Source organism: Eptesicus fuscus, chromosome 18, assembly GCF_027574615.1.
Source record: "Eptesicus fuscus isolate TK198812 chromosome 18, DD_ASM_mEF_20220401, whole genome shotgun sequence".
Lineage (NCBI taxonomy): Eukaryota > Metazoa > Chordata > Mammalia > Chiroptera > Vespertilionidae > Eptesicus > Eptesicus fuscus.
Genome location: NC_072490.1, coordinates 34,849,121 through 34,862,335, shown reverse-complemented (window position 1 = coordinate 34,862,335; position 13,215 = coordinate 34,849,121). Strand labels below are relative to the sequence as shown.

The following is a 13,215-nucleotide window of genomic DNA, read 5'->3' as shown; positions in this document are numbered from 1 at the left end:
TTAGGACTTATTTACCCTTAATACCTGGTGTGCCCCTCTGGGGTCTCTTTACTGTTTGCTCTGAGTATTCAATCACATTTCTCTACTCTGGCTGGACAGAACACGAATGCCTCCCTGTTATTCCTTCAGGGCCAGAATTAGACATCACAGTGGAACATTCTCACATACACACACACACACACACACACCTAAAGGCCCAGTGCACAAAATTTGGGCATGGGTAGGGTCCCTCGGCCTGGCCGACAATCAGGGCTGATCTGTGAGGCAACTGGCGGGGTGATCAGGGGGCCCCCGCTGGCACCCGCCTTGGCTGGGCTGGGGCCTGTGGACTGGGGGCAGCTCTTGAATTGAGCATCTGTCCCCTGGTGGTTAGTGTGTGTCATAGCAACTGGTCGTTCTACCGGTTGTTTGGTCAATTTGCATATTAGGCTTTTATTATGTAGGCTAGGATACATATATCTTTTGATGCTCACCACAACCCAATAAAGTGGGTAGTATGACTTTCATTTTGTAGATAAAGATAGTGACTTACTCATAGGTGATAGGCTGGATCTTGGGCCCAGGTCTCTTTGACTCCATTATAACCATACCCTGTAAGTTCCATGAGAAGGAAGGAGCCGTATTTCCTCAATTATGAGGTGCACATTTTACACATGTAACTCAAATCAAGAGGATATATCTTAAAATAGAAAATTATGGGGTCATTTTTCTTCCAGAAAAGAAAAATTATGGGGTCATTTTTTTTCCTTGAATTACTTGTGGTACATCTAAAAATCATTATGTCTTAGAATCAAGGAAATATATCTCCAGTGCCAAATACAGCCTTGATAACATAATATGTACACAATAGATATTTGTATGCTATGTTATAAAATATGGTGATTTTATACAACAAAGTATGCTTCTAAAAGTTTTATGCCTCTGCTTGTCTCTTCAGGTATTTCATGCATGGTGTGTGTCGGGAAGGAAACCAGTGCCTGTTCTCACATGACTTGGCAAACAGCAAGCCATCCACCATCTGCAAGTACTATCAGAAGGGCTACTGCGCCTATGGAACTCGTTGCAGGCAAGAACCCCGCCACTGCCCCATAGTTACACTGAGTTAAAGATTATCTAGGATTCGGATCCTTTATTTGGAACATGGATCTTGAGGGGAAATTTTAAATTTAAAAGTAATATGACAACATTACAAAAAGTATGGCAAATAATTTTGAAACCTCAATTTCAGTACCCAAAACTTAATTTTTCAGAATCACTTTTCAGGCCTTATTTTTATAAGTCTCTAGTTACAAAATTGCACTCATGGTATATATAAAATTTTATATCTTGCTTTCCCCCCCCTACTTAACATGTCATAAGCATTTTCCTATGCTGCTATTTTATAATGTTACATAATGTTAACAGACCATCACTTTATTAACTGTGACTCCATTAGAAATTTAAATGGCTTCCAGTGTGTTTTTTTTGCTATGAACAATTATGTGCATAGAGTTTTCTTTTTACCACTGACATATGTAGGCAGCTTTGTAACTTCTAAAACAAGGAAATATTCCAAAAATCTGTTCTTATCCTTTCCTAATGAAGAGCTGCTCTGTTTTTTCCCGGATTGCAAAGCTCCCTTGAGTCCTTCCTCTGGCTGCCTATGGGATAATGGAAGTTGGCCCACCTTGCCCTACCCCTGCCAGTGGTGCCCCAGAGACAGCCAGGAAGGCTGGTCTCCAGCTGTTACACTGGCCATTATTAACATTGTGGGGACTCCTGCCCAAAAGAACACTGGATTGGGTGTCAGGAAATTTCAGTTCAACATGTCTGGAATTTTCAGGGTTTCTTTTTGTGTTCTGAGGCAGTACGTCTGCCCCACGCATGTTCTACAAAGACACTTAAGTGAATTTTCTACTCACTCTGAATTGCCAAGCAGTTTTTAAAATTGATAAGCCTTTTATGAGTTAAATATGGGGAGAGATTGTTTCATTCTCCACCTCTGTAAATGGGGCAGAAGGAAGGACATTCTACGTCTAGGCAGCGTGGGAGACGTGTGCTTGTAGTGTGTCCGTAATGCATCTGCTGTGTGTTTTGTTTAGATATGATCACACAAGGCCCTCTGCTGCAGCTGGTGGTGCTGTGGGCTCCATGTCCCACAGTGTGCCCTCCCCGGGCTTCCACAGTCCTCACCCTCCTTCCGACCTCACTGCACCTATTGTGAAAACTAACTTACACGAGCCTGGGAAACGTGAGAAAAGAACATTGGTACTTAGAGACCGAAGTGAGTGAGCAGAATCCTTTTGTTGTCTCTTTTTGAAAAGCAGTCTTGTCTTGTTTTTCATATTCCTTTCTGGTCTTCTCTTGACAAGAAGGTTACTTAACCTAATACCCCTCCAACCTGTCTGAATGCAGAGTCACCAGATCTGTCCTGAGAACGGGCTTCATTTGGCTGCAGAGTATTCGGATGGTGCATTTGGCCTTGTGCACAAGGCTGGGCTGAACCCTAAGTTTGGCCTGGCAAAATAGAAACAGTGACTTTTTGTCAGCTTATAACTACCATCTGCATAGGTTGTTGCCCAGTTCTGAGGAACACCAAACTGTTCATTTCAAAGCTACGTATTTTGATAAAGAGCATGTATCACTGTTTTACCCCTAGGTCAGTACATAGTCTTAGTTTTTATGGTGAGCCAGTGCTTGCCATTTTAGGTTGCATTTTTGGTAATAAGAATAGCATGTTGGGGTTTGGGGAGTGGTCTGTACCCTGGAACAGGATTTGGGCAGAAAGAAAGCTAAAAAATCATAAAAATTGTTTTTGTTGGCTGGTGCTCATCTGGTGAAGGGATTTCTAGATCTTGGAATGTGTGATTTTAAGATAGGCATATTCCATCCTAAGCAAACAAGTAAGTGATCCAGTTAAATATGACCCCTCTAAAAAGGCAAGGGTGTGTGTAATGGGAAGGGAAGGGCTCCAGGTGTGAGAAGAGGAGGCCATAGGACAAATTTCCCATTGACCCCAGGACTCACTCCAGGTTTTCATTAATTTTAATTCACTTTAAAATGATACATAACTTTACTGGTATAAAGGAAAACACTGTATTCTATTGACCACATTCTAATTTCCCTTTGACATACACACACACACACACACACACACACACATTGATATATATATTTTTGTATTAACTGGTCCAAATGTTGACATTTCTATACTTGCTTTTTTTAAATAGCAACTTTAGTGTTCTTTTGTATAAATATATCATGGTCTGTTTGTGCTATTTCCTTGTGTTGCTAACTATGTATGCTTTTAAGTTAATGTCACTATGAACATTTTATGCTGTTCCTTTTATTTTTCCCTCTTGGCCTGTTTTTTTCCTATATGTTCCAAGAGTGAAACTCCCAAGGTCAGAGTTGCTTAATCTGTCAGGTTTTGACTAGCTGCTTACCAGAATGGTTGGGCCAGTTTTCATTTATGTGTGTGCTGTGTATTTTGTATTAAGATCTCTCTGGCATGGATGAAGAAAAGGCTTGCCCAAGTGTGGTGAGTAATCCAGGAGGCAGTGACGCCCAGAGTAGCCCAGAGATGAGGCCGAATTCCTACCTTGATGCAATACGGAGTGGCCTTGATTACTTAGAAGCCAGCAGCTCCTACAGCAGCGAGGAGCAGCTATGTCCCTATGCAGCCGCCGGGGAGTGCCGCTTTGGGGATGCTTGTATCTACCTGCATGGGGAAATGTGTGAAATCTGTAGGCTACAAGTCCTGCATCCCTTCGACCCAGAGCAAAGGAAAGCTCATGAGAAGGTAAAGTTACAAGACTTTGTATGAACTCATTTTAAGAAATTTGAAATGCACTATGTGACAAAATTGTTGGTATTTCTGCAAGCATCTGACTGCTAATAATACCTGTATTACGTACCTGGCATATTCACACCCTATTTTCAAGTCCTTTTCTATTGTCATTTGACAATTCTTGATTATCCTATATAATAAAAGGCTAATATGCAAATTGTCCCCGTGGGCGGGAGTTCCACTGACTGGGAGTTAGATGTGCGCTGACCACCAGGGGGCGGCACAGAACATGGTTGGGGTTGGTAATGTGGCGCTGGCAGTGGAGGTGCTGCTGGCCTGATGGGCCCTGATGAGAGGGGGACCACAGTGGGATGGTGGAGCAGGTGAGCGGGTGCACCAGGCCAAGGCGAGTGCGAAGACAGGCCCCGGCCGGTGGTAGCAGCCGGCAGCTGGGGAAAGGGAGGCCGGCAGCTGGCAGCTGCTAGAGACCCTATCCATGCACGAATTTTGTGCACTGGGCTTCTAGTTTAGAATAAAGGGAAAAGGAGAGACCTCAGAAGCATAAAGCTATGCCAAGTTCAGAAAATAAGTCCAGCCTCAGGAGCCTAGTGTGTGTCTGTCTGTCACACACATAACTCACACACACCTTTCCTCCCTAGGTTTACATAGCATTGTGGCTACAATCCAGCCAGGCTGAATTCTGGAGAATTTGAGGAGCCCAAATCATAGAATTTGAGGAGCCACATGTTGGAAGGGGCCTTTCAGGTCATTAGGTGCCAGTGTAGGAGGCACTGCCTCACAGTGGGCCCTGTGCTTGGTTCAGGGCTCTGAAGATGGGTGAGAGAGAAGGGGAGGAGCCCACAGCTGTGGTGTAGAACCCCTGAGGAGGAGCTCCCTGTATGTGGAGGTTGTGTCTGCCACTCTCCATTGTCTCCCAGAGGTGTTCAGATGAGTGCAGAATTAGAGCTTCACCCAGGTGTGCTGAGGTCTTTGTGCTGTTCACGTTGACTTATCTCACATCTCTGTCCACTGAGCACCAAGGGCAGAGCCTAGGTCTTTGTACTCTTCTCAGACTGTAATGCCTGATACACAGTACTGCACGTCACCTGCTTACTGAATAAATGAGTTCATTAAATAATTTATTCTCTTGAGAAGTAGTGCTGCTTACCTCTGACTCTGTACTGCCAGCCTGATGTTTTAACCCTTTGCACTTGCTTGCGTTTTTCTCGATTCCTTTATTCTAATGCTAATCGTGTCGAGTCACACTCGACATCCGAGTGAAAAAGGTTAAGGATTAGTTGGCGTTTCTGGTATCGGTGTGGTTCAGAGTGGGGAAGGCTCCCCAGAGGAGCAATGAGACCAGGATTCCGGTTCTTGTGAACTCTATGTGATCCCACACTGGTGCTCTAACCTTTGGGACATCCATGGTCTCAGCTCTAAATTGGAAGTGACTGTATCATGCTAGGAAAGCAAGGGGCTGGGCCAGTGATGGCTTGAAGTCCCCTTTGTGTTCTGAGAGAGTGTGGTGTCCTGAATCCAGGGATTGCTGTGCCCTGCATAAAGCAGCCAGTCTGTGTTCCTTCCTGGTCTCGATGGTGGCAGTGTGGCGGGCATCTGCCCCGGGCTCTCCCCGCTACTCAGCAGCACGGAACCTAAGGTTTCCCTCCTCTCTCCGTACTTCAGATCTGCATGTCAACATTTGAACACGAGATGGAAAAGGCCTTCGCCTTCCAGGCAAGTCAGGACAAAGTGTGCAGTATCTGCATGGAAGTGATCCTCGAGAAGGCGTCTGCCTCTGAGAGGAGATTTGGGATTCTCTCCAACTGCAATCACACGTACTGCTTGTCCTGCATCCGACAGTGGAGGTGTGCCAAGCAGTTCGAGAACCCAATCATTAAGTAAGTACAGCAAGGAGTCTTAGCTGTAGAAGGGGCCGGGGGGGTTGATCTGGAATCTTCTTCCATCCAAAGGCGTGTCAATGCAGAGTATAAATTGTGAGTGCTGGCCCCGGGTGTGTGAACTTGGGCACATCACTACCCTTCCTGAGCCCAAGTGCCTTTTCCTTTGATATGTGATAACAATTCCCACCAAGCTTCAGGGCATTGGAAGGACACGCAGCAGGAATATCTGTTGAGGTTAATGGCAATGCCTGTTTGAGCTTCACACTAACACTTAGAGGGGGCTACCCTTCGGCCAATTGCCTATTGCCTTTTTAAGCTTCATTTTTTCCATCTGTAAAATAGGGTTATTTGATGATTAAGTGGAATAATGCATGTAAAACATTTCACATGTCTGACAAACGTGATGTGCTCCATGAAGCCAATATTGAGATATAATTGACATATAACAATACAGGATTCTTACATTCTACAGTGGGACAAGGTGGGGGGAGGGGGGCGGGAAAGAGCTAACTCATTGGGAAGTCACTGCATGCTGTGGACTGTTTTAGAAATTCTTCACACATTAACTTATACTTCTCTCAGAGACCCTACAATCTTCCTCATTTTACAGATGAGCAAACAGGTATGAGCTCAAATAACTTGCCTAAAGTTACACATTTGTGTGGTAAAATAACAGCTTCATTGAGACAAAAGTATACAACTTAGTGTTTTTTACAGTATATTCACAGAGTTTGTACAACCATTAATTACTAGCTTTAAAATATTTTATTATCTCAAAAAGGAACCTCTCTTTGTAGTCATTGCCCATCCCCTCCCTACATCCAGGCCCTGGCAACCACTAATTTACTTTCTGTCCTGTGGAACTATCTTAGATATTTCAAATAAATGGAGTCTTCTAGTATTTAGCCTTTTTGTGTCTGGCTAACTCTTATACTTAGCATGGTGTTTTTAGAGTTCAACCATGTTATAGCATGTACCAGTGCTTCATTCCTTTTTATGGCCAAATATCTCATTGTATGGATATCCACATTTTGTTTATCTGTTCATCAGTTGATGGGCATTGGGTTGTTTCCATCTTATCATTATTGTGAGTGGTGCTGCTATGAATATTCGTATACAAGTTTTTTTTATGGAAAACATGTTTTCATTTTTCTTGCGTAGATACCTAGGAGTAGTTGGGTAATATGGCAACTATAGTTAACATTTTCAGAAACTGCCAGACTACTTTCCAAAGCGGCTGACCCATTTTACATTCCACTAGCAATGTATGAGAATTCTAATTTCTCCACATAGTCATTAATACTTGTTATTGTCTTTATTTCTGATTTTAGCTATTCTAGTAAGTGTGAAGTAATATTTTTATTGTGGCTTTGATTTACATTTCCCTGATAACTAATGATATTGTGCATCTTTTTCTGTGCTTCCTCAGCATTTCTCCAAAATGCTTACTCATATCCTTTGCCCACTTTAAAACTGATTGGTCTTTTTATTGTTGAGAAAAACATGGTTTTTAATAGTAAATATGTTGGTTAGGAAACATCTGGAATGGTCATGCATTTGAGCAAGGGGTTTAGGGTGTAGTGTGTAGAGATGAAACTTAATCTGTTCCATACTAAACTGATTCTTATTTCAGGTCTTGTCCAGAATGCCGGGTGATATCAGAGTTTGTAATTCCAAGTGTGTATTGGGTAGAAGATCAGAATAAAAAGAACGAGTTGATTGAAGCTTTCAAACAAGGAATGGGGTAAGTGCTTTGAGTTTGGGCATGATCCTAATGCCTGCCTTGGTTCTTGTTTTAGTTTTTGCCATTGCCTGCAGAGCCTGAGGCCACTCAGAATCTCTTCCTTCTCTCCGACATCATGCTGGGCTTTGCAGATACAGAGATGAGCAAAGCCATGATGCAGTGGACTTGTTTCTAAGCTGAGGTCAACTTTTTATTTGTGATTATGTCACCCGAGCATATTTTTTTCCATTGATTTTTATGGAGTTGAAGGGAAGGAGTAAAGTGGTGGTGGTGGTGGGGTGTGAAACATTGATGTGAGACACATTGATTGGCTGCCTCCCACATGCATGCAACTGGGGCTGGTACATGCCCTTGACCAGAAATCGAACCCACAACCCTTCACAGGCTGATGCTCTGACCACTAAGCCATGCCTGCCAGAGCAGATGTCTCTTCTAACAGGTGTGAGGTGATATCTTATTGTGATTTTGATTTATATTTCACTGATTAGCAATGTGTAAGCATCTTTTCATGGATCTGTTGGCCATTTGTATGTCTTCCTTGGGAAAATTTCTATTTAGCTCCTCTGCCCATTTTTATTTATTTTCCCCCCAAGTTAATATGACTTTAGTTGCAGTTTCAAAAAAGTACATAGTTACATGTTGACTCTAAAATCTTTATTTCACTCATGATATCCTCATGAAGTCAGATATAACTATGTTAGATATTTATTTTCATTTGTATATTCTGATCTAACTTCATTAATAAATGAAATGGCTTCATTAAAAAAATAAAGTACATAGGACATTGCTTTTCTCTCCCCAAGAGCAACGCACTTAAAAAAATTACCTTTCTTTAAAAAGTCATAATTAGACTAGTACTTTAAGTAGTAACAAGAATGTTTTGTCTTTATTGTTTAAAGTATTACAGCCTGGCTGGCATGGCTCAGTGGTTGTGCATCTACCTATGAACCAGGAGATCACGGTTCGATTCCTGGTCAGGGTACATGCTTGGGTTGCGGGCTCGATCCCCAGTGTGGGGCATGAAGGAGGCAGCCAATCAATGGTTCTCTCTCATCATTGATGTTCCTCTCTCTCTCTTTAAAAAAGTACTATTTTTATTTTATTGTTTTTTCATTTTAGAAAGGGAAAGAAACATCAGTGAGAGAGAACCACTGGTTGGCTGGTCCTCCCCGGTCCTATACACCCCCCTCCACCCTCAGGCCTTCATCACACTATATTGTCTATATCCATGGGTTATGCATATATGCATGTAAGTTCTTTGGTTAATCTCGTCTCGGCCTCCCTCCCCCTTTCTGCCCATTTTAAAATGGATTGTTCTTGTTGCTGCTGAGTGATATTTGTTCTTTATATATTCTGGATATAACCCTCAGCAGCTATGATTTATAAATATTTTGTCCCATTCAGTAGGTTGCCTTTTGATTTTGTTGGTTTCCTTTGCCGTGCAGAAGCTTTTAGTTTGAGGCAACCCCACTTGATTATTTTTGCTTTTGTTGCCTTTGCTTTTGGTGTCAAATCCAAAAAGATTACTGGCAAGACCAGTGTTTAGGAGCTTATTGCCCCTGTAATTCCTGGTAAGTCAGTGGTAATTCAGATTGTATTATTTCTCTGAGATTTCTTTCAATATTTCCCCCTAGGTTTCAACAGTTACATATTTTACGTAGGAGTGGTTTTGTTCATATTATGCTGCTCGTTGTTCTCTGAATCTAAGTTTTTGTCATTCACCAAATTTAGAAAAGTTTGGTCACCAAATATTTTCTCTACCTTCTTTGTTTCTGGTTTCTTCTAGTTATCTTTTGGTTCTCCAGGCCAGGAAGACTGGATTTTTCCATGGCAGTTTTAGCCACCCTTCATAGACACACCCAATTGTGGCCTGCTCTTGGCTAAAAGCTATTTTTTCTATAAAGATAACTCACCTCTTTGCCCTTCCTTCTTGGTGTCTAATCTCTTACAGAATCCTCCTGCTGTTCATTCTCCAGTACTTCCAGGTCTTTTAAAAATGTTTGTGTTTCTAGATACTTGCAACAGGGCCAGGTCTAGGAGCTTACTAAAAGCAAAACCATGTTACCTATAGGTTCCTTTTTTAAAAAAAATATTTTTATTGATTTCAGAGAGGGAGAGGGAGAGATAGAAACATTGATGAGAGAGAATCATGGATTGGCTGCCTTCTGCACGCCTCCTAGTGGGGATCGAGCCTAGGACCCAGGCATGTGCCCTTGACTGAAATCGAACCCAGGACCCTTTGGTCCACAGGCTGACGGTCTATCCACTGACCCAAACCGGCCAGGGCTATAGGTTCCTTTTTAGGTTGTACATTGATGACGAAAGGCTTGGTTTTTTCCTCATGTGATATTATCATGTGTCCACCAGAGGGCAGGAGTGGCAAGGCAGAGGGTAGGAAGAAGGTCTGCTGCAATTGTCCAGAAATTCTTATTGTTGTTCAGATCTTTCCTGGCCTCAGTTTCCATTGATGACGGTGTTTTTATTCATTCCACAAACATTTACCGAGTACCCACTACATACCATGCACCTTCAAGGTAACACCAATGGCGGCTATGGAATAGATTAGTAAATATAATTTCATAGGAAATTGCAAAAGGGCAATTATGATACAGGTTTTCTGGTGATAAATTCTTCATGAGAGGCCCAAGCCATATGTCGCAAGAGGATGCACCTGGATCCACCTGGGTAGGAGTGTCAGAGAAACCTGAAGTATGAATAGCCTCTCCATGTGTGTTAGAAGGTTGGGGGTGGGTGACGGGTGCAGGATGCTACACATTTTGTGTCTGGGGAGCAGTGGAAGTGATCACTGAGGTTGAAACGGGTATGTAGAAGGATTTGGGAGGACCTACTACCACAGGGATAATAGGGGACAGACTAGAGTCAAGTCTAAGGGGGAAAAAACAGGTGACCTATTTAGAGATGCTCCTCTGTGGTAGAGGTTGGAACCTGGTGGGAGAAGAGGCCAATTAAGAAATTGACTGACAGGCGGGTACTAGAGGATGGCACCTCTAAGGGCTTCAACAGTGTGGGAACTGACAGGACAGGTCTATTGGGAGTTGCTCTGTAAGCAGAAGTAATACTTGAATGTGAGTGCTGAGAACAAAGGGAGTGAGAGGGATCTGGAGGCTTTTGTCCTTGGTGACCAGAAAAGGCTGGAGAAAGAGAAGCATTTATTTTGGGGACAGGAACTAGAGAATAGTTTTGAACTAGATGTGTTAATTAAAGCCTGTGTCCAGCCGACTCTGGTAAGAACACGCTGCTTGAGAGTCACGATCTCAGACCTCGGGGGCAGGGGGACCCTGGAAGGTGTCTGGCTCACACACCTCTGCTTGAATAGACGCCCCCGCCGCCTGGGATCAGACCTGGTGGGAGTAGCGCCCAGGCAAGCAAGGTAGTTCCCTCCCCTCTGGACAGGTGTTAGGGTCTAAGGGCCCTGCACCACTGGTCTTTCACTAAGAAACGCTGGAGTCAGAGAGTCCCCCTTCTTTGTCATCTGCCACCATTACCTACTCCGGCTGCCCCCTGGCAGCAGCCCACACTTTCTGCGGTGACTTGGCTTTCTTCTGCAACTTCTCTTCCTCGGCCCTCTGGGTTACTGGGCTCATTTGTGAAAATCTCATGTTAGCAATGAGAAATGGGAATTCTCTGTCATTTTCCTCAGGAGCAGGGGTTCTCCTAACACATTGTGGACCAGTAGTTCTATTGCTAGCTTTACCCAGTGGCCAGATAAGTTTCTATTGAACGAGTACAAAAAAAGTTTCATATAAATGTTAAAGGCACGCTTTATTACATGTTCTTTCTTAATATCTTTTAAAAGAATTCTCGTGATTGGCCACAAGCCTTAGAACAGAAAACGTGAGAATTCTCGTGATCCATCCAGTGTTTTAACATAGGGGTCTGTGGCACAGATAGGAAAGAAATTAACTTTTGATACCTGTATGTTGTAGACCTGTGCTTTATGCATTTTAAAGAACACTTCTGAGAGGGGGTCTTAGCACACAGTTAAGAACCCCTGCTTGAGAGGATGGGGACCAAGGAAACGGGAGGAGACCTGTAACTTTAGGCAGCTGCTACAATTCACTCCTTTTTCCCCCTGTGACTCCTATCATTGCTGGCCCCGAGGATGGGAAGTTCCCTGGGTGGATCTCCTGTTGGGCAGCCCAGCTTCAGCACCTTGGAGCCCGTGGCAATTGCCTTTTTGGAGCACTGCAGGCTCAAAACAGTGGGGTACCCAGGAAGGTCAAGTTCTGTATGAGGGCATGTCACAGTGGGAATACCAGTATTATCAGCTTGGAAATCAGCATCCCAACCTCTCTGAACTTCAGCTTCCCTCCCTGTAACATGAGGTTGACCCCATCCTAGCATTGTGGGCCCTAGATTCTCCCACCATCTTGGATTTTTTTCTGTTTTTCAGAAAAAAAGCGTGTAAGTACTTTGATCAAGGCAAGGGGACCTGCCCATTTGGAAGCAAATGTCTTTACCGCCACGCTTACCCTGATGGGCGGCTAGCAGAGCCTGAGAAACCTCGGAAACAGCTCAGTTCTGAAGGCACCGTGAGGGTAAGGACTTTGCCACCTCTAGTCCGGCACACTTACCGTGGGCATTTCCAGCTCCTGCTCCTGAGTTTTTCTCTAATAGTTAGGGCAACCAGAAATAGCCTCCATATTGTCATTTTTGGTAACCAGGCTATTTTCTGGCTATTTTTGCAGTTCTTCAATTCAGTGCGCCTCTGGGATTTCATCGAGAACCGAGAAAGCCAGCATGTCCCCAACACTGAAGATGTTGACATGACAGAGCTTGGGGACCTCTTCATGCACCTGTCTGGAGTGGAGTCGTCAGAACCCTGAAGATAGATGGTTGCCCCTGCATCTTGGGCTCCGCCAGCAGAGCCTTTCCCAAGTAGGGTGTGCAGAGCTTCCTTTACTGCAGCCCCAGGTAGTGTGTTGCTTGGATTTGAGTGGGGTTGTATTTAACCTGGGCTCTCATCCATTCTCCATTATTACAGCCATGAGAAGAGTGAAGGATGTAAAATTAACCTAACAAGTATATGGAATCACTACTTTATAGCTGATATCTTAGTTGCACCTCAAGCTCCTCGAGGGGTGGGAGGGACAGGGGACTAGCTAAACAGCCAGACTGAGTTTTGATTGATTGCTTTTAAAACCAACTTGGCTCCTATCCTTCATGAGCATTAGCTCCCTAGAAACTAGTCAACTTGCACTTGCCCCTAAAGCAGATTTCTTTTTCTTACCAAAGGATTCTTCATCCCTAAAAATGATTCCTTATAGTGAATTTCCATAGTACTTAGTGTGTGGTCAAAACCTGAGCTATACAGGGCTTTTCCAGAAACAAAAAATGGGCACTGCACGCCTTAGTGCCCCAAATCAGAGCAGGAGTCTCACTGCTATATAGTCAGTCAGTAAGCAGACTATAAACCTTCTTCCTTGTAAGGGGGGCTCTTGAAGTAGCAGGAAGTGTGAGGTGGTAGATCAGGAGTAGAGCCCCTCATTTCTGGTTAGTGTTGTGGCCACGATTGGAGGAAACCTTACACATGTGCCTCCAGGGAAACATGTCCCTAGCTCTCCCCTGTGGGCTTGGTACACACGCGCTCTTGTATGTGCCTCCTGCCCAACCTATCTAGTCTTACCCGTAAAAAAAACTGGTCCAGACCCATCAGTGGTCCTAAGCATGTCTTTTTATCATCAGTTGTGATTTTAATTGAAGGAGCATAATCTTGTGAATCAGAAACTCACTCTAAGCCTGAATTTACCTATTTTTATAAACAGTTATAGATATCAAAT

General features: G+C 43.6%; 1 protein-coding gene across 4 annotated transcripts in view; it reads left to right on the top strand.

Moving 5' to 3' along the window:
* MKRN2 (makorin ring finger protein 2) overlaps window positions 1-13,215 on the top strand; it is a 32,214-nt gene that overhangs the window by 18,668 nt on the left and 331 nt on the right. For 2 of the 4 annotated variants that reach the window (XR_008558848.1, XR_008558847.1), the window contains exons 2-8: window positions 938-1,066; window positions 2,082-2,263; window positions 3,480-3,781; window positions 5,453-5,667; window positions 7,304-7,414; window positions 11,829-11,973; window positions 12,124-12,349. Coding sequence is in view for 2 of the 4 variants with exons in the window: in XM_008152204.3 (XP_008150426.2) it covers window positions 938-1,066; window positions 2,082-2,263; window positions 3,480-3,781; window positions 5,453-5,667; window positions 7,304-7,414; window positions 11,829-11,973; window positions 12,124-12,261 (1,222 nt within the window). In the remaining 2 variants the exon portion in view is untranslated. Of the gene's footprint in view, window positions 1-937; window positions 1,067-2,081; window positions 2,264-3,479; window positions 3,782-5,452; window positions 5,668-7,303; window positions 7,415-11,828; window positions 11,974-12,123; window positions 12,474-13,215 lie in introns of those variants that run through there. The other 2 variants (XM_008152204.3, XM_054729515.1) reach the window with 1 other exon arrangement.